Genomic DNA, 19,871 nt, shown 5'->3' with positions numbered 1-19,871 from the left:
ACAGGGGGCGGGGACATCGGGACAGGGGGCGGGGACACCGGGACGGGGGGGCGGGGGGCGCGTGGCTCCGCCCCCGGGTCACGTGGTGCCGGCCGTGGCGCGCTCGTCACGCGGGCGGGGCCGGAGCGGCGGCGGGATGGAGGAGGAGGAGGGCGGCGGCTGCGGTCAGTGCGGGCTGGGGGTGGGCGGGGGGCTCTGGGGCACGCACCTGCCCGGGGACGAGGCGCCGGGGTAGTCCGTGATCCCCGGTGGGCGGCGGTGTCTGTCCCGGGCGGGGCGCGTTTGGGCCGGGCCGCTCCCAGGTGCGGCACCGGGGGCGGTGGCTCCGGGACGGGCGGGGATTTGGCGGCTGCGGGAGCTGCGCCCGCGAGTGACAGAGCGGCCGCGGCCCTGGCGCATCGTGCGGGCGGTGGCGGAGAGAGCTCCGGGAGAAGCTGGCACCTGGGCCGCCTCTCTGGGCCCGCGGAGCGCCGGCACCGCCGCGGGAGCTCGGTGGGCCGCTGCCCGCACGCCTCCGTCGGCCGCTCCTCTTCGCCTCGGTCCTCCCGCGGCACTGCCGAGCCCCAGAGCTCAGGGCAGGTTCGCCTTGGTGGCGCCTGCTGAATGTCACAACCACCCGGCGTGCGGGCCACGGTGGCTCAGGGGTTGCAAGGTCGCCCTTCTCATGCCCATACATTTTCCTCCCGTTTTCTTCTTCCCTCCGTGCCCGCAGAGCGTTCCCTCCCGGTGCTGAGGACCGGGACTGCACCGGGAGCCCCTGCCTGTGCCTGGTCTCCCCCAGGCAGGTTCTGGTGTGTCGGCAGGTGACTTTGCCTTGACAGGGACTTTGCTGAGGGGAGACTGGAGTCTGGGTGAGATCTGAGGCCATGGCCCCGGTGCTGGAGCCGTGCTGGTGACCATTCTTCCTGGGAGCAGCTGGTGCCAGCGTGGTGCCGCAGCCGGCAGTGCTGGTTCACGGGCCGGTTTCCTGCCCAGCTGTGCAGTGCAGCCGATTAGGAGCTGCTGTTCCACCCCAGAACTGTGCTTGGCTGCGAGGACTTCACTGTGTAAGATAAGGAAGGTGCCAGCGGCTGCGGCCTGGCTCGGCTGTTGTCAGATACAGCCCATTAGCAGGAGAGCGCTGTGGGGAGCGGTTCTGCGAGCAGCCTCTCACTGCTTCCCGGAATCACCTGGAAGACATCCCAGGTCATCTCTCAGCATTAGAAATGTCCCGCTCATGCTGCCGTGGGGGACGCAGGGACTGCGCAGCCGCCTTGTACCCGCGCCACTGTTCCTGTGCTGGGGCAGCACAACCCACAGCTGCCCTGAAGCCCTTAAGCTGAGTTGGTTTAGCCAAGGACATTCTGCCGAGGCTGTAGTGCGGTGGGAGCCGACAGGGAATCTCTTTCTGGTGGGATTGTGCTGACGCCAGTGTCTGCCCCACGGCTCACGGCCTCTCTTCAGCCGTCTGCCTCAGCAGAGAGCAAATCCCAGGGCGAGCAGCTGGCGGCACAGATGTGTGCTCCCCCTGCTCCTGCCAGGGCGTGGGGCTGCACTCCCACCCCCTTCCCAACATCTCCCCCTGGAAACAGCAGCAAGACTAACCCATCCCAGAGCAGAACTGACCGAGAGCGGTGGCGTGGCTCAAACGCCTCTGGACCGTGGGGAAGACGTGTCCTGGAGGGGAACCACCCTGGCTTCTCCTGCCTTGCCGAGCTGCAGCACCGGTGAGAGGATGCGGGGAGCACAGTCCTGTCCTGGCGCCGTCTCTGGAACTGGGCCCCATCACGGCTTAGGCCTGGCCCCAGGGAGAGGGGGATTGGGCAGTGCTGGTAATCCCACTGCACCCAAGGGATTACCGCTCACTCTGGCCTGGGGATTAAGAGATTTCTCTAAGCGGGGTTGATGCAGCCTCCAGCAAAGCAGCTTGTGCCTGGGGGGCCTCTCTGTCTGGGGCAGGACGGGTGTGGGATGGCAGGGTGGCTGTGCAAGGTGTGGGGGATCTACAGAGGAGAGGGTGGGCTGCCAGGTCTGCAGCAGGCTGGCTGAGGGGTTCCTCACGCAGACAGTTCCTGCCCTCCTTGCCACCAGCCTCCAAAGTCCTGTTTTGCCAGTGGGTGCTGGCAGCCCTTTGGCACAGCTTAGCTGTTTTGGAAGCATCCTGAGATCACGGCATGTCCCTGGCCACCAGGGAACACTGCTGGGAGAGTTGCTGCTGATGCCCCAGCCCCTTCCCTTGCACAGTGTGGGGTCAACCTGGGCAAGTTGCTAGGCTCAGCTTGGAGAGCAACTCTTCCACAGAGCTCAGGGATGGACTCCGAGGTCAGAGGCAGAGAGCGCAGGGGTGGCACCAGGCTTGGAGAGCAGAGCCAGGGGCTCCAGCAGAGGCAGTTGTACAGTTCCTCTCCTGAGGTATTTGGAGCAGAGAACAGTGAGCCCTGCTGCTGACACTTGCAATCCTGTCAGGGCTGTAGCTATGGTTTGTAAACACCCCACCTCACCTGGACAGGGTGCAAAGACCGAGCCAGGCATCCAGGTCACTGCGTGGGAGATGCCACCTGGCCCTGCCTCGTCCCAGTCACAGCGCACACGTGCCTGTGTCACACAGGGGTTTCTCCAGATGCCAGCCCGGTCCCAGGCAGGCGCTTGTACAGCACGTGCCCAGCTCAGCCTCCCCTGTGCCCCCTGCTCCCTTCGCCTGCCCTTTTGCCTCCTGGTGATGTGGCAACCACTGCTCTGGCCCTGGGAAAGGGGAAGCGGTGTTGAAAGCAGAAGGTCAGTCACATCAGCAGTGAGTGCCTGGCAGCCCTCGCAGCCCGGTCAGCTGCCCTTCTCCACTGTCTCCCCTCCTCTCTGCAGTCACACTGCTCCTGTGTGAGGATCAGGGACTGCTCCTGCCTGCCAGGGTGCCCTTCCCCACCACCCACCCTGTCTGGGCTTCTGCCTGCGCCGCTCAAGTTACTCCTGGCTCAGCGATCCCAGTGGATGCAGGGGCGGGTGAGCAGAGCTGTCGAGCTGCTCCTGCCCTGACAGGCCCTGGGGTTTGTTACTCACGGCCATGCCCTGTGCTCAAGATCGCTCCTGCTTTGAGGAAAGGAGCTGTCAGTCCGGTTTGGGTTTGCTCAGTGCCTGTGGGGTTGGAGGGTGGGAGGGTTGCGCATTTCCCCAGCTCCACAGTTCTCCCCCAGCCTGGGATCCCAGGGCACGAACCCCGGTTGCTGTTGCAGGAGCCCCCCACACACCAGGGCCAGAGCAGAGTGGGCAATGCCTCTGGGGCATGACCAGGGCTTGGTGTGTTGGTGCAGGTCTCAGGGTTGGCTGCGCCTGCCAGGCTGGGTCAGGGCTGGGATCAGGTCCTGCAGCCCAGGAGCGGGGGCCGTGGTGGCACCCCCACGCTGGCACTGCCGCGCTTCTCTGGGTGCACCTTCCTTCATGCGGCGCTCGTTGCTATGCGACCGCCGGCTCCTGATGCTTAATGCTCTAATACGGAGGGATAAAACCACTCTAAAAATACCCTGCTGCCGGCCCCCTGCGGGGGCAAGGGGGCTGCCGGGGGGCAGGCAGCCTGGGCAGGGGGGCTGCTGGGAAGTTCCGAAACTCCTCGTCCTCTAAGTGGCTTTGAGCCGCCCGCTGGGGCTCTGGTGGTGGCACGGGCTGGTGTGCCGGTACGGCGGGGATTGGCTGGGGCTGGCGCGTGGGCTCCTGCGGCTGGAGCTCCCCTCCCAGAGCTGCTCCAGCCAGAACCGGGAGTGCTCCGGCTCCCCTGCTTGCACCCTGCCCCACCGTGCTGGGGAGCTGCCCTAGGTGCTGGCTACCTGCCTAGTACTGGGGAGCCCACTGCTCAGCCACGCGCACCTATCTGGCCTCCGTCTGCTCCTGCCTGACCTCTGCCTGTCCCTGCCTCGCACTCCCGGAGCTGGTGGCATCCTGCGTGGGACCCCCGCGGCATGGGGACGGTCAGCGAGCTCTGCGCCTCCAGTTTCCAGGCATTCCTCTGCCCCTCGGTGGCTGCCAAGGCAGGTAGGCACTGCGTGCCCCCCTCCCCTCTGTGCCGTGGGGTTCCCATCCCCCAGCAGACACGGCGGTGCCCATGGCTGCAGCTCCATATGGCTCTGGCTCCATATGGCTCCTGCTGAAAGCAGTGCAGAGTGTCCTCGCCGTCTCACTTCCTCCTTCCTCTACCAGCCTTCCAAGCTCGGGCCTCTGCAAGCACCGAGCTCCTGCAGGATGGACAGGCACCGGGCCCCTCGCCTGGCATTGCTCTGTGGGTGTTTGGGAGGCAGTGGTGGTGGCTGGGAGGGTCACAGACAGCACAGCGTGGCCATGGCATGCCCTGCCCCAGCCCCAGAGGATGTGCGAGTGCTCAGTCGCCCTCATCACCAGTGCCTGTGGCTGCAGAGGGGAGGGTGGCACTCTCCAAAGGGAATTCTGTGTGGGAAAGCCCAGAGGTCACCTGTGTGACCTGCTGCTGGTTCTGCCCAGCTGTGGGACTGGGGGGGCTGTGCAGTGGGGCAGGGGCTTGCAGGACCTCCTTGGCCAGCCCTGTGGCTGAGCACCAGTGTGCTCTGCTCCTCTGAAGGCCTGGCACCATAAGCAGTGCTGAGAGCAGGTGAGGTGCCGGCCTGGCTGCATTCCTTGCACATGGACGTTGTCTGTAGACATGGCTGAGCTGGTCCTCACCCAGCCATGCTGCAGGCTGGGGGTCCGTGCATGGGAATGCTGGAGCCTTGAGCCATTGAGAGTGAGGTAGTGGCTGTGGAGGGGGTTCCTTGGTGGGCTCTGGGTCAGGGAAGCAGGGTTAATGGGGTGATGGGCAGGGCTGCACAAAAGCAGGAGAGTTTCCTGAGCACAGGGTCCAGCAGCCTAGGAGGGCCTGCCCTGGAGTTGTCTGTCCCCAAAGCCGCCTCCTGATGCACCTCAGCTGTTGGTGGGGAAGGATGGGGCTGACGCAACCCAGGGTGTGCACACAGCCATGGTGAAAACAGGATGTGGTATGAGGAGACAGGCAGGATGTTTCTGGGGGCCCCACGGGACCCCACCAAGTGACACTGTGGCTAGCAGCACCTGCTGCAGCACGCAGGGACCTGGGGCTCGTCCCCATGGTCTGCCTCACCCCTGGGCTGTTGCCCCCCGGTGTTGTACAGCATGGGCCAGCAGCAGGGCTGGCTGCTGCTGTAACTCAGGGGGCCAAAGGACACCCCAAGGCTTCTGAAGCCCACCCTCCCCTTACTCCACAGCTGGCATTCTGGGTGCTGTGTCTCCATCTCGTGCTGCTGAGCAGGATTTAGCTGAGTCAAGGCAGCCGAAGCTGATGCGGCCTCTCCAGGCAGCCGGCAGGGCCAGGGGCGTGCTGGGCTCGCTCCCACTGCAGGCACAGGGCTCCTGCACGGAGCAGTGGGGTCCCTACAGACACCCCGCAGCAAGGGGGCAAGGCAGCGGGGAACAGCATCCCGTGGGGACTGCCATGGCTCCTAGTCCTCCTGATTGCCCTTCTTGTCCCAGCCAGCTGTGGGAGATGCCATGGAGCCCGCGGAGGGCACCAGCGGTCCCCACGGCCAGCACAGCACCTGGACCTGCACTGGAGAGGTCTGGCAGAGACGGGGGAGCTGCAGGGCTGGGGGTCTGCTGGCGTGTGGGGGCCCAGCTGAGGGGAAGGGAGGGGACCCCGGTGCCGCACAGCGAGCTCAAGATGTGCCGGCTCGAGTGTCCTGGCAGGCCCCGAGGAAGGAAGGGCTGGGCCGGCCCAGGGCTGGCTGGGAGCGCAGCACATCGCGTCCACCGGCCCTGAGGCGAGGAGCAGGGCCCTGGCGCCCATTGCCAGCCAGCCGGGAGCACAGGAGTTAAGGTGCTGCGGCTCTGGCTCATGGCGGCAGGAACAGGGTGTTGCTGCTGCGGGCTCTTGGCGAGGCCGGGATGACGCCCGAGAGGCCCCGGAGCTCATTGGTACAGGCCCGTGAGTCACCGCGGAAGCTCCGAGGCCCAGGTGCCCGCACCCGGCGCGGCAGCAGCCCCGCAGAGCCCCTGGCAGCTCGGGCACGGCCGGCGGAAGGCCCTGGCACCATGGTGCTCAGGGCAGAGGGCAGCGGTGAGCCGGGCGGGGGCCGGGGAGGGCGGCGGTGGCTCCCAGCCCTGCTCCCCTCGGGCAGCGCTGGGTCGGGGGGCGAGGCCGGCGGGGCCCGGGGCGCAGGGCTGTGCTTGGGGCGAGGCGCGGAGGGGATGGGCTGCGCTCGCAGGCCCCGCCGAGCCCGGAGCCCGAGATAGACGGACAAATGCTGCTGGTGGCCCCTGCTGCCCCAGGATGGGTTCCTGCTGTGGGAACCCCCGGCTTCCTGTGCTGGTGGGGACGCCTGACCGTGCTGGGATCCTGCACTGTGGTGGGTCCCTGTGCGACTTCTGTGTCGGGCTGCAGCCACGGGAAGCGTCGGTCCCAGGCTCCGTCCCTCTGCCTGTGGCCAGGCTCTCTGGGGCTCTCCAGGGCAGTTGCTGTGCAGAGCCAGGGAAGGGTTAATGCCGCCTTCCTTCCCCAGAAAAGCTCCTGCGTCTGGGGTTTCTCTTCCTCTGGCTGCTGCTGACATGGCTGGGCTGCTTGTCACGAGTGCTCAGCCTCCACCGGGGAGGGACCTTCCGGGGCTCTGGAGCAGCCCTGCCGTCCCTGCTGCCTCATCCTGCACCACGCCTGTCCCGGGGCACCCCGGCTGGAACCCCGGCCCTCTCCCAGGTGGGCAGGAAGAGGCAGAGCTGAGGGCTTGGCTGTGGCCAGCTCCAGCCCTGCCATGAATTTGGCTTTCCCTGCGGCCGGGCCGGGGGATGTGGCGGCTGGACAAGAGGGTCCTGCAGCTGGGTGGGAGGGTCCTGTGGCACACGCAGCATCCCAGGGATTTGGGGGTTTCTGTGTCTGATGAGTGGGTGTGATGCAGCTCATCCCTCCCCCTGCGAGCCAGGGCTTGCGGGGCGTCCTGGGGACCTGGCAGTGGGGGGCTGGTGCCGGTGGGGATGGCGCTGGGGCATGTGGAAGGTGCTGGGATGCATCGACACAGCTCTGGTGCTGTAAGTGACTTTTAACCTGGTGCCATGAGCCAACTTGTCTGACTCAGGCTTCCTGACATGGGAGACTGAAAGTATTGGGAAGTGTCAGCGTTGTGTCTGAGGGATGATGTCGCAAGCTGAGGCGCCTCAGCCTTGGCAACAAGGGTTTGTGAAGGAGGAAGCTCATCAGACCCCAGAGCAGAGCTGGGGAGGTGCTGAGCTCAGAGATTCAGGGTGCAGGGTCACCGTCACCCAGGGAGCTCCTACTAAGGCAGCAGCAGTGCGGGGAGAATCAATGCACAGTTGAGGACAGGGCTGGCCTGAAGGCCCGTGGTGTCTTTGGGCACTGGCGTGGGGCAGTGGCTGCGCTGGGGACACTGGTGAGTCTGGGCTGGTGGCAGCGGTGGCTGTGCACATGGTGGCACACGGGACCTTAGCGGGGGTTGGGGCAGGGGAGGATGGTGACAGCCCTACAGATGCTTGTTCCCAGCACCCCAGGGTGTGAGACGGGGGTGACACAAGAGTTGAGCTGGCAGATCCTGCTGCCACCTCCCTTGGGGACGGCATTCTAGAGGGATGGTGTTTTGGTGTCCTTGCAGGTGACCTTGGTGCAACGCACAGAACCCGCTGGCAGAGGTGGGAGAGATGGGCATAGTAGGAGGGCTGGGTGCACTCTTGAAGGAGCAGGTGACCTTGGAGACTGAAGAGAACAGGAATGGGATACCTTGACACTGTGAATCAAGGAGGTCATGTGCCAAGGAGCACTAGGAATGCTCCTGGAGCAAGGGGACCATGTGGCAGCCCTGGGCTTGGGCATCAGAGATGGTGTTGGAAAGGGAGTATCTGGCTCCCCAGAGTGACAGGAAGGTGTAGATGTCATGGTGTGCAGGTGAGGTCTGTCTGGAGGGTGCACCAGCTCCAGGCTCTGCCCCAGAATAATGAATCCACTGTAAAGGGAGCTGCAGAGGTGGCCAGGAGCTGCTTTATGTTTGGGGCTGACCTGGTGCAGCAGAACAACCTGCAGGCCTGCAGGCAGGAGCCTGTGCTGCAGGGCACAGCAGAGCTGCCCAGCCTTGGGGAGCAGAATGGGCACCCACACCAGCCCGACTGGGGCAGAGCAGAGTGAAATGCGACTTGGAGGGGGCAGCAGGGCTGGGGCTGGCAGAAGCAGTGCTGGAGGTGATCCTGGGGCCTGTGTTGGTTCTCACTCTGCAGCTGCTACAGTCTGAAGGAGCAGATACCGTGGTCCTCAAATTCCTTTCATGCCATTGGTGCCACTTGGCCTCTGTGTGGGGCTGGGGACACTGTTTGCCAGCCCAGCTCCTCCTGCTGCCCAACACCTCCACGTCCTGCCTCCACCCAAGCCCACAGCTGCTGGCTGGGAGCAGAGGCTGTGCTAGGAGCCTGGCAGGCCTGGTTCCCAAGACCACACATGCTGACCTGATCACATCTTTGCTCAGTGCCCAGTGACCTGACCCCAGAGGAGTGCCAGGAGCTGGAGAACATCCGCCGCCGAAAGCAGGAGCTGCTGGCTGACATACAGGTGTGATGCCAAGGGGCCCACGCAATCCCCCCTGTCCTAGAGACAGAGGTCTGGGTGGCAGGGGACAGTGTCCCTGCCTGGATCACTGGCAAGGTCCCTATTCAGGATCCCTCATGCTGCTGCCCCACAGCTCTTCCTCCAAGGAGCTCTGGGGACAGGGAGAGGGTCCCAGCTGGGATGTGATCCCAGGTGGCAGCCAGCCATCCCTGCCCTGCCCAAGCAGCCATGCCTTTTCCTGTACCCTGCAGAGCTCCAGGCTGTGCAGCCTGTGCCAGCCCCTGCCTGGCACGGGCAGGGACCATGTCTCTGGGCCAGGCCACTGCCCTGGCAAATGCCTGTGAGGTCAGGGCTCATCTGGGACACTGTCAGTCGTGTCCCTGATTAAGGCAGCAGAGGCTAATTACTGCCATATGCTGGGCATGATCTGAAGGGATTAGGGGTAATTTTGTTAACCTCTGAATCTCTTCCTTCCTGCATGCTGGGAGCGTGGCAATGCTGCAGGGATTAGCAGCAGGGGGCAGCCAGCCCCACTGGCAGTGCCCTCAGAGCTGGTTCAGCCCCTGGGCAGCACCTGGGGCTGGGGGGAAGGAGGGAGGGAAGGAAGGAGGGGCTGTGGGGCCTCTTGGGGGAAGGGGGCTGTCTCCAGGGCTGGGGGCTGGAGGGTTTGTGGGGGAGGCACCTCCTTGTCTCAGTGCCCCCTCTCCCCACAGCGCCTGAAGGATGAGATAGCAGAAGTGACAAATGAGATCGAGAACCTGGGCTCCACAGAGGAGAGGTGAGTCCCCAGCACCTTGGAGCCCCCTTGGGCTCGCCTGCACTGTGCAGGAACCAAGGGCAGCTGAGCCCTGGCCCACAAGTGCTGGTGTGAGCAGCTTTCCCAGGCGCTCTGAGCTCCTGGGAGCGGGATCCCAGGCTGATCTGCTGCTCCCGGGTCTATTTTTCCAAGCCGCAGCCCCTCTGTCTGGCTGCAGCCACTGGCGGGCTTTGTTATTCTGAGCTGGTGCAGTCAGTGCCAGCCAGGATTAGGGGGGTCCCAGCAGCTGGTGGGAGCTGACTCCTAGCATCATTCCCAGTTAGCCACTGGGGCACGAAGGCTGTCCCCTTCTGCCAGCCCCACTGCTCTCAGCAGAGCCCTGCCACAGCCAGCTTGCCCAAGCCTCCCCATGGCTGGGTGACCTGACAGGTGCAGTGCCTGCACCCCCTCTGCTCAGGGTGACCCCAGGCTCTGCTTTGTTCCAGAGCCTGGTGGGCCAAGAGCAGCCCCAGGCCACGGCGTGGGGCAGACACAGAGCAGTGTGTTGGCTTTGCCCTGTGTGGGTCCAGCATGGGGGCCTGGGTCCCTCGGTCCAGGCTGACCCTCCCCACAGGGCACCGCCCCAGGGGCTGGGCAGAGGCAGTGGGGCCCTGCCAGGTGCTCAGAGCTGCTTCATGCCTTGCAGGAAAAACATGCAGAGGAACAAACAGGTGGCCATGGGCAGGAAGAAGTTCAACATGGATCCCAAGAAGGTACTGTGGGATGTACAGAGATGGTTACCTGCCTCTGGGGGTGTGCAGGGCTCTACCACCTCCCAGTCCAGGTTCCTGGGGCTGGGGCAGGGCCAGCACCCCAAACACCTCTCTTGCATCCCTCAGGGCATCCAGTTCCTGATTGAGAACGACCTGCTGAAGAACACGTGCGAGGACATCGCTCAGTTTCTGTACAAGGGAGAGGGGCTCAACAAGACAGCCATCGGCGACTACCTGGGCGAGAGGTGCACTGGGCCTGGGCTTTCTGGGGGTGTTCTGGGCTCCTGGCACCTGAGAGAGGGGACACTGCAGCTCTGAGCTCACAGAACAGCTCACTGGGGGTACCCGGGGTGCTGGGGGTATTCAGTTCATGACTGGCACTTGCAAGTGGCTGATTTGTGCAGGGCATACCTACAGCTTTCCCCCATGAAGGAGTAGAGTCTGGAGAAGGGCAGGGACAGTGGAGCAGCTCAGTAGTCACAGGATTGCTGATCACGCATCCCTCGTGCTCTGGCTTTGTTCCCATAGGGATGAGTTCAACATCCAAGTCCTGCATGCCTTTGTGGAGCTGCATGAATTCACCGACCTCAACCTTGTGCAGGCCCTGCGGTGAGCAAGGGGAGCCGAGCGTGTCCCACTGAGGGTGGTGGGGACCATGGAGCCCCCAGATCAGCGCCACAACTCACTCTCCACAGGCAGTTCCTGTGGAGCTTCCGGCTGCCAGGGGAGGCACAGAAGATTGACCGGATGATGGAGGCCTTTGCCCAGCGCTACTGCCAGTGCAACCCTGGTGTCTTCCAGTCCACAGGTGAGCGCCTGTCCCAGACGGCCTCCCTGGCATCCTGCCCCGCAGCTGACTTTCCCCTCTGCCCCTGCAGACACCTGCTACGTGCTGTCCTTTGCCATCATCATGCTGAACACGAGCCTGCACAATCCCAACGTGAAGGACAAGCCCACGGCAGAGCGATTCATCGCCATGAACCGTGGCATCAATGATGGGGGGGACCTGCCTGAGGAGCTGCTCCAGGTGAGGGCCAGGGCCAGACTGCAAAGCTGGCCCAGAGCAGAGCCCACCACAGGGCTCCAGGGCAAAGCAGAGCTGATTCCATGTTGTTGTACCAGAATCTGTATGAGAGCATCAAAAACGAGCCCTTTAAAATCCCTGAGGATGATGGCAATGACCTCACCCACACCTTCTTCAACCCTGACCGGGAGGGCTGGCTCCTGAAGCTCGGTGAGTACCAGCAGCAAGGGAGGGCAGGCTGTCACCAGGGTGCAGTGCCCCTGGACTTCCCATACTTCTCCTGCTGGCCTGGTTCTTCAGAGCATGAGGAGGCTGCAGAGACAGGCAAAGCCTTCACAGGAAAGGCATCTGTACATCCAGCCCTCCATCTTCCCTTGGCTGGGCAGCAGGCTCAGAGCTGACAAGGCCCTGCTGAGGGGGTGTTCTGGGGGATTCTGCCTCTAGGTTGGGCAAGCCCCTGGGGTGCAGAGCTGGTACCAGGGTCTGGTGTCAGAACACAGAGACCTTGAGGCCCTTCAGGTCACCGAGCCACAGCAGGATGTGTCGGAGCAGGCCCCGGGAGCAAGCGGCGAGCTGCCCCAGGCTGCGTGTGTCCCCCTTCATACACAGAGCAGCCCCTGCCTCACCTCCCCACAGCATTATCACCTCCGCATCCCGGCTCCACATGCAGGCAGCATGCATGGCATCCCTGCTGCACCGCCCGGCTCCACAGCCGGAGCCCTCCGCGCCCTGGCTCCTGTGGCTTCTCTTCTTGGCACCTCTGGGGAATCCTCTGCCCGGATTTAGCGAGGGGGAATGGGTGTGGGCAGGATCAGAGTCCAGTGGGGCGATTCCCCAGGGTTCTGGCTGAGGTCAGAACTCCTGATACATGGCCAACCCCTTGGGAGAGGAGAGCAAGAGCTGGCTGCACCCTGCCCTGGGGTGGGGGACACAGGACAGCCCCAGGCTCTCCATCCCTGATTGGAGAGGCCCTGTGCACCCAGGTTCAGGTTGGCACCACCAGTGGGGTGGTGGAGAGGCAGCAAAGTGGCCATGGAGCCCAGCTGTCTGGGGGGGCAGGGAAGGACCCTGCGGGTCAGCCATGGGGTGGAGGGAGCCAGGCCCTGTCCCCAGCAGCCAAGGAGCCCCATCCCACAGAGCCACAGTGAGCCAGGGCAGTCAAGCCCCCACGGCCCTGGCGCTGGCCCAACCCCTCACAGCTTCCCTGCTGCAGCCCAGCCCCACTGACCTGCAGGGCAAGGGGGGGCTTTGGGGTTCCTCTTTTTTTTTTTTTTCCCTTTTTTTTTTTTAATTTTCTTTTCTCCCTCATTTATATGTTTCCATGATTTTGGCTCTTCCTTTCCTTGCCCCCAACTCCAGGAGGTACGTACCCCTCTTCCCTGCTCTGCTCACACTGCTGGGGCTTCGTTTCCTTTGCATTTTTAATTGCTGGTGATGAGTCTCATTGCTGCTGCTGTTGCTGCTAACCCCACACGCCCGGGGACCTCGCCTGCTGCAGGACAGCCCCTCTCCACCTCCAGGCAGGGACGTGGGGTGCTGGCCCTGCCAATGCCACACGTTCCCCAAGGCTTGCGGCCTCCTCTGCCACCCCGGGGAGGACGGGGCCACAGTGGCACTTGCCACCCGCCCTGCCATGCACCACCATGTCCACAGACAGCCTGGCCAGTGGGGCTTTGCCTCCGGTGACACAAGGGATGGGGCAGGTTTGGGGTCTCCTCGGGAGGGGCCCCAGCCTGTGCACGAGTGGTCAGGGCATGGCTGGAGCTGGGTGGGAGCAGGAAGGATCTGTCTCCGCTGTGCCCTGTGCTGTGCTAAGGGCTCACAGCAGTCCCCATGAGGCACCAGCGCTGCTCCAATGCCTGCACCCCAGGGAGCAATGAGCTGGTCCTCAACTGCTCCGGGGCAGGGACAGGGGTGGGCTGCCAGCTGGCACAGGGCAGCAGGGGCCACAGGGCCTTCCTGGCAGGGGAAGGAGATGAGCAGGACTTGCAGTGTACACTGCGGCTCCTCGTGTCCACGCCGGATCCAGCCTGCGAGGGTGGGTGCTCATCCCGCATTCAGCACTGCTGCAGTGGCTGCGGTGGAGGGGAGCTGGGCCCGGGGGGCGCAGGGCCTGTGCCCAGGGACCAGCTTCTCCTGCTGTGCTGGCAGCTGTGGAGCTCGGCCACGGCCTTGGCTCCTGCCTTGCCGGGGGGCCAGCGCGACTGGGGCCATGGTCAGTGTGGACAGAAAGTCCCTGTGTCCTCCCAGGAGCTGCCTGGCCGCAGTTTCCTCCAGCTGTGCTGAATCTGTGTTTGGGTGGGAGCGGTCAGCGCTCCCAGCCCGGCAGTCCCGCGCTCGCCTCCATCCTCATCCGTGCGCTTCCTGCTCGGTGCGGTGTGCGCTGCCTGCTGCTGCTGCTGCCGCCGCTGCCTGGCTCTGCTTGGCTCTGTGTGTCCGCCCGGGCCCCGTCTGCTGCAGCCTCTGTGCCCAGCCGGCTGCCGCGTGCCCGGCCGTGCCCTGCAGGGCTGCGCCCGACTGTCCCTTCTGCTCCCAGGGGGCAGGGTGAAGACGTGGAAGCGGCGCTGGTTCATCCTGACTGACAACTGCCTTTACTACTTCGAGTACACAACGGTGAGTGGGCTCCATGCAGGGTGAGCTGAGCTGGGGCAGGGAAGGGACTGGACTGGGGCTGTCCGCCCCACAGCTAAACCTCTGCTTGGCTGCACCAGGATAAGGAGCCCCGTGGCATCATCCCCCTGGAGAACCTGAGCATCCGCGAGGTGGAGGACTCCAAGAAGCCTGTGAGTGCTGCGGCAGCGTCCTTTGGGGTTTGGGGCAGCTTTGGCTTGGGCAGGAAAAGCTGGGAGGTGTTGCAGCACCCTGAGATGTCCCCAGGAGAGGCAGGGGGCCCCAGAGCGGTCACTGCCTCCACTATCAAAGCAGCTGGGTGCAGACCTGGGGGTGCTCACCACAGGGGCACATGCAGGGCCAGGGGTGACAGTCACGGTGTGTCTGCCCTGCTCTGCCATGCTGGGGTGGCTCTGCCAGGGGTGTCTGGCTCTGCTCTTTCCCTCCCAGTCTGAGGTCCCCTTTGGAGGTAGGGGCTGCCTCTGAGCAGTCTCTCCCTCTCAGAACTGCTTTGAGCTCTACATTCCTGACAACAAGGACCAGGTGATCAAGGCCTGCAAGACAGAGGCAGATGGGCGTGTGGTGGAGGGGAACCACACCGTGTATCGCATCTCTGCCCCCACGCCTGAGGAGAAGGAGGAGTGGATCAAGTGCATCAAGTGAGTGCTTGGAGGAGCATGTGGTGGCATGGGGCTGGGCAGGGGCACAGCAGGAACCTGCCTGCTGTCCTCAAAGGGGACAGTGCTTCCCAGGGCATCCTGCAAGGATGGGGAAGAAAACTTGCCCAGGGATATAAAGGGACCTGCCCAAGGCCAGGCGAGGCAGGTTGCACCCATCACTGCAGCAGTTTGGCCTGACCCAGCCCTTGTTCTCCTGCCAGGGCAGCCATCAGCCGGGACCCCTTCTATGAGATGCTGGCTGCCAGGAAGAAGAAGGTCTCCTCCACCAAGAGGCACTAGCAGCCAGACTGGCCCTGCGAGGCCAGCGTGCCCCTGTAGCAGCTCATGTCCCTCCGTCATGGGGGCACGTGGGGCGGGGGCCACGCTGCAGGCTGGCCCAGGGCCCAGCTTCAGCTTAGCCATTTCTTTACTGTGGGGGGAGGGAAGGGGCATCTCAGTGACTCTGGCCCCCCATCACTGCCTCATCGCCAGACAGCGTCTTCACAGGCTCAAGCAGGAACACGGCACCCCGTGCACCCCTGTGAGCCCTGGCCTCAGCACCATGGGCACCCTCCCTGCCTCTGAGCCCCAGGAAGCCTGCAGCCATGTGTCACTGGGTCCCCCAGCACTCGTGTTGAGACGCTTTCGGGGTGTTCCATCAGGAGAGGGGCAGCTGTTGGTGAGCAGCTGGTGGTTTTGGGGTGCAGGTGTCAGCCCCAGCGGGGCCCTGCAGAGATACAGCTCCCGGCCCTCGTTGTAGCGGGCCTGGGTCTGTCCTAGGCGTGTCCACGCTGCTGCCTCGGACCCTCCCAGCCACACCTTGCACTGGAACGGTCCCCACAGCCACAGGAGGGACGAAGGGCAGGCACTGTTGACGAGCAGTGCTGCCACACAGGGCAGAGAAGTATCCTCACCTGGCTGTGGGAGTTGTGGCTTGGATGTGGCATTGCCCCAGCACATCCTTGTGTCATGTGCCACAGGGTGGGACACGCCCAGAGCTGGAGCCTGCCCTCGGGATGGCTGCTGGTGGGGATCTGGCTGGGTGGGGACTGTGGCCCCCACCTCTCTGCCTCACAATCGCCTGTGTCTTGTCCTGTCCCCATCCCCACGCACGGTCTGGAGGCGCCTGGATCAGTATTAGTCTATTTATCAGAGGTGTAAATACTCCTGTATAGTTTTCTCCTTGTAGATTATTTTGTATGTGGGTGGTTCAGTGCAGAGGCCTCACAGGAGTGGGGCGGGGGGGCAGGATTTTTTATTCTAAATTTTTTTTTTTTTTTTTTTTTAATTTGCCATGGCCTTGTAAACTAGTGCTGAAGATCAGCAACAAATAAATACTTGCACCACGCTTCTCTTGGCCTCCTGTGCTCCTCTGTGCAGCTTGGGGTGGGCAGGAGTCCCCTGCCACTGTCAGCCCTTGCCCTGTGCCCAGCCTTGGACTGGGCTTGTGCTCCTCCCAGTCCGAGTCTGGCCAGGGTGGGAAGAACCTTGCTGGGGGCTGGGGACGGTGTGGGGTGCGGAGGGGGAAGGGCAGCCCTGCGGTTGGGCTGGTGCCGGTGCCGTTGGGCTGTGCCAGGGCGGTTGGGGCCGGTTGAACTGCTGACAGCTGGGGTGCAGACAGTGCCTGGAGGCTGTTGGAGGGTTGAGGAGTGCGACAGAGAAGCAGCAGAGCCAGGTAAGTTTGGGGTGAGGCAGGGCAGCAATAGGGCCGGGTGGTGATGGGGCCAGTCAGGGATGGGGTAGGCTTGGGGCCGCTGGGACCAGGCGGGGATGGGACTGGCAGCTTCCCCTGAGACTGCTCGTGCAGAGGGTGGGATGGGCAGTGTCAGGAGGTCAGGGTGTGGGGTCTGCACAGCCCCTGGCTCAGCGGGGTTTTGCCCACTGGACCACCCCAGGTGCTGGCACAATGGCAGCTGCAGAGGATGAGCGGATGGATCTCCTCGAGAGCTTGGCCACGGCACTGCTGCGTGTGCGGCCGGACAAGTGGGGCAAGTTTGTGGCCAGTGAGGAGACTTCGGTCATGCTGGACAAGTTCTTCAAGCAGCCAGAAATGCTGGAGCTGGTGCTGGGGCTGAACCCTGCTGGGCAGCCCATGCCCACTACCTGCTTCCCACCTGCCCAAAAGGGCAAGGCACTCTACTGCGTGAAGAAGACGGGGCAGAACATCACTGGGGAGAACTGTCGGAGTGCTCTGCTGGTGGGAGACATCGGCCCCTCGCCCGTGGAGCAGCTCATCACCGTGCTGCTGGAGGTGGGTTGCCCGTGCAGGCACAGGCTTGGGGTGAACAGGGTGAGCTGAGCTCCCTGGGCACGCTGCTGCCCTGGCACCCTCGCTGTGGGCTGCTCTAGCCAAATTTCCAGGTGGGCTCCAAAATAAACTAAAATTCACAAAATAGAACTTGTCCCAGGCCCTTGCCCTGACCTTGCACTAGCTCCCATCCTGTGTTGAACAAGCCCCACAAGGATAAGAGCTGGGTGTAGGACACCAATCCTGTTTTCTTCTGTCCCCAGCTGGATCACTTCCTCCCAGTTTTGCAATTTTACAAACTCATAATAATGCCCACTTATCTCTACCCTGCAGCTGGGAAATGTCTATGTGGATTTCTCTTAAACTTACCATAAATATTCCTGCTGCCAAATGCTGCATCAGCTCCAGCAGCCTCTACTATTCCCCCTCTGCTGGGGGCTTTTGCTCATGTGCCAGCCCCTGACTCTGCTAGATTAATTTACTGTGCCCCTTCCAGCACTTCCCAGGCCATGAGAGCTGGAAATTCAGAGCAAAGGGCCTTTTGGTCACACTGAGGTAAATATCAGCAAAGCCCATCTGTGGCAAACAGAGCTGTGACTTCTGAGACTGTGCTTCAATGGCAGCGAGAGGGAGCACTGGGATCACCACTGCCCTGTGCACAGGAGGTCATGACCAAGTGCCTGACTTAGCCCTGTCTTGCAGGTTGTGTCCCCTCTGCTCCTGAGCCAGGGTGAGGGGTCGGGCTGGCCCAAGATTGTGGTGGAGGACATCATGCAACAGACTCACAAGCTGCAGAACAAGATGTTCCTGATGAGTGGGAAGATACAGGGAAAGCCGCTGCTCCCACTGCCTGAGCACCTGGTCAGCTGGGAAGACTCAGGCGCAGCCCTGGACTGGTGGGTGCTGCTGGCACCACCTGGTGCCAGAAAAGCCAGGCAGGGGCCGAGGGTAGCATAAATCTCTCAGGGAGGGACGGGAGCTGGGACACTGGCTCAGTCCCTGCACAGCCCTGGGCACAGCCATCCCCTGCAGCAATGTTTGAAGGGTTCACACCAGGCATCTGCACCAGCAGAGATGGCCACAAGCAGGCATGACAGGCTCCCCTAGGGCTACCTGGGGCTCCCCTGGGGCAGCTCAGGGCTCCCAGCAGGCATAACCCATCTGTCTTTCAGCCTGGTGGAGCCCATAGATGGTTCAGCGCTGCACTCCATTGAGACCGTCATCATCGAGTGGTTCCAGCAGGTTGAAGAGATCTTTAGCCAGGACCCAGGGCAGCAACTACTGGAGGGGCTGCACCCCCTCCCCAGGGTCGAGTTTGATTTCTGGCAGACCAGGATGACCAACCTGGAGTGCATCAATGAGCAGGTACCGTCTCAGCCATGATGGCCACATCTCCTCATGCTGAGCCCCCTGTGCTGAGCCCCCCATGCTGATCCTGACACCTCTTCCCTGCCAGCTGCTCTCACCCCAAGTGACAGTGCTGGCCAAGATGCTGGAGAAGGCTGACAGCTGCTACTGGCCATCCTTGCAGAACATGTTCAGGGCCGTCAGTGGTGGTGAGGTCCCATGACATGGTGGTGGCTGCCTCCTGCAAGGTGTCTTCACCTCAACACAGACTTTCTCCATCTCCTAGGTCTGGAGGAAGCCAATGATGTCAGCCTCCACCTGCAACCTCTGCAGACGCTGCTGGAGGAGATGGAGCAAGCAGATTACTCCCAGGTAAGTGATACATGGCAAAATAACCAGGCACAGCCTGGTGGCCTCATCTGGGCAGCAGCAGAGCCTCAGAGGCTCCAGGGGGGACACATCCCCTGGCTCTGCCTTGGCCCCACACTGAGGAGGCTCCGCTCCTGCAGCTGCGGCCCTTCGTGCCCAAGGTGCTCTGCACTGTCTGCCTGCTCCGGGTACACTGCGTGCACTACCACTCACCTGCCCACATAGCCCGTATCCTGCAGGAGATCTGCAACTTCTTCATCAGCCTGGTACGGCCCCAGGGCCAGCACTGACCCACCCCTGACATCTCCAGACGTGGAGAGTCCAGTCGTGGTGATGCACAGACAGCCTAGGGCTGGGGAGAGTCGGAGGACAGGCACAGGCTGCAGGCAACCACCAGCAAGTCTGTGGGGGTGAAGGGGGCAGGAGCAGCCTCCACATCCTCCTGACAATGGCCCCTGCCTGTGTCTGTCCCAGAGCTACAAATTCCTGAACCCGGAGGACATGCTGAAGGGGCTGCAAGGAGAACCCCAGGAGACCCTGGAGGCACTCAAACTAACCATCGCCAACACAGAGAAGTTCTTCCAGTCCTACAACACTTACTGCTCTGAACTAATGCCCACACTGTTCCCGGTGGGTGCAGGGATGGTGCAGGAACATCTGACCCCTGCACACCAGCACCAGACTGACAGCCTCTCTCCCCTCCCAGGAGCAGCCACAGCTCTGGGAGTTTCCCCCCCCACAGATCTTTGGGAGGATGGATGCCTTCTTGCAGAGGCTCAAGACCATCAAGGTGACAGCACAGCATTTTAGGGCACAGTGCCAGCCTCAGTCAGGCCTTCCCTGCCCTGGGCACCCTGCGGTGGGAGAGGCACAGGGTGGGTGCAGCCTGGGGTGGGCTGGGGCCGCTGGCACAGTGGGACATCACTGGGAGTTCAGTGTCACCATTCCCAGCTGTTTCCCCCCAGCCCTGAGCCCCCAAGGCAGGATGGGCACACCCCTAGGCAGGCTGGAGAGCAGTCCTGTGGGGATGCTCCTCAGGACTGCTGAGCTGGCAGCACACAGCCCTGCACTGGTGCTGCAGCTCCTGCACCTGCAGCCTGGGACAGGGGGAGCCAGGTAAAAGTGGGTTTATGCTTGCCAGGAGCTGTTCCAGGCAGCCATCGACTTTCTGAGGCTGGAGAAGACGGTGCTGGGAGGGGTGCGAGGAAACTTCCTTGTGACCTGGGTGCTGCGGATCTCTGAGGAGGTCTGTGAAGCCACCAAAGCTTTTGCTGAATGCAAATATGATCCCTTGGATCCCGATGAGGAGGTGAGCAGATGCTGGAGTGGAAATGTGATGGATGCTGGAATGGAGGTGTTATCATTGGCCAAGTGAAAAGACAAGAGTCTCCTGTGAGAACATGCTGCAGAGGGACACATGGGACTGTCCCACAGCAGCACAGGGCTGGCTCTGGAGGAGGTCATGGGGCTCTGGACCCTCTGGGTACAGCAAATCCTTCCTGAAGGATTTGGGAAGGAGGCACAGCGGCTGTGCCACTTGAAACCATTTTACTTTCAATG

General features: G+C 62.9%; 2 protein-coding genes across 10 annotated transcripts in view; both read left to right on the top strand.

The window, feature by feature from the left end:
• Positions 1-59: 59 nt before the first annotated feature.
• Positions 60-15,707, top strand: CYTH1 (cytohesin 1). Of its 9 annotated transcripts, none has more exons than XM_058852250.1 (13): positions 60-164; positions 8,466-8,548; positions 9,259-9,323; positions 9,988-10,054; positions 10,181-10,299; positions 10,583-10,663; positions 10,750-10,862; positions 10,933-11,081; positions 11,177-11,289; positions 13,613-13,691; positions 13,790-13,861; positions 14,193-14,347; positions 14,569-15,707. In XM_058852250.1, exons 1-13 carry the CDS (start codon positions 137-139, stop codon positions 14,645-14,647), a joined length of 1,203 nt encoding a protein of 400 aa, XP_058708233.1. In that variant the 5' UTR covers positions 60-136; the 3' UTR covers positions 14,648-15,707. The 9 variants fall into 9 exon arrangements, with proteins under 9 accessions (XP_058708233.1, XP_058708237.1, XP_058708236.1 ...); XM_058852254.1 differs by lacking the exon at positions 60-164 and adding an exon at positions 351-354 and having other exon boundaries at positions 14,569-15,706; XM_058852253.1 differs by lacking the exon at positions 60-164 and adding an exon at positions 1,422-1,706 and having other exon boundaries at positions 14,569-15,706.
• A 469-nt stretch (positions 15,708-16,176) lies between these two features.
• Positions 16,177-19,871, top strand: part of DNAH17 (dynein axonemal heavy chain 17) — a 32,218-nt gene continuing 28,523 nt past the window's right edge. The window contains exons 1-9 of the mRNA XM_058852279.1: positions 16,177-16,598; positions 17,298-17,491; positions 17,768-17,960; positions 18,052-18,151; positions 18,229-18,314; positions 18,452-18,577; positions 18,786-18,941; positions 19,018-19,101; positions 19,453-19,620. Of these exons, the coding sequence (XP_058708262.1) occupies positions 16,254-16,598; positions 17,298-17,491; positions 17,768-17,960; positions 18,052-18,151; positions 18,229-18,314; positions 18,452-18,577; positions 18,786-18,941; positions 19,018-19,101; positions 19,453-19,620 (1,452 nt within the window). The 5' untranslated portion in view covers positions 16,177-16,253. The remainder of the gene's footprint in view (positions 16,599-17,297; positions 17,492-17,767; positions 17,961-18,051; positions 18,152-18,228; positions 18,315-18,451; positions 18,578-18,785; positions 18,942-19,017; positions 19,102-19,452; positions 19,621-19,871) is intronic.

This window comes from Poecile atricapillus, chromosome 17 (assembly GCF_030490865.1).
Source record: "Poecile atricapillus isolate bPoeAtr1 chromosome 17, bPoeAtr1.hap1, whole genome shotgun sequence".
Taxonomy (NCBI): domain Eukaryota; kingdom Metazoa; phylum Chordata; class Aves; order Passeriformes; family Paridae; genus Poecile; species Poecile atricapillus.
This window is presented reverse-complemented; position numbering and strand designations above follow the sequence as displayed.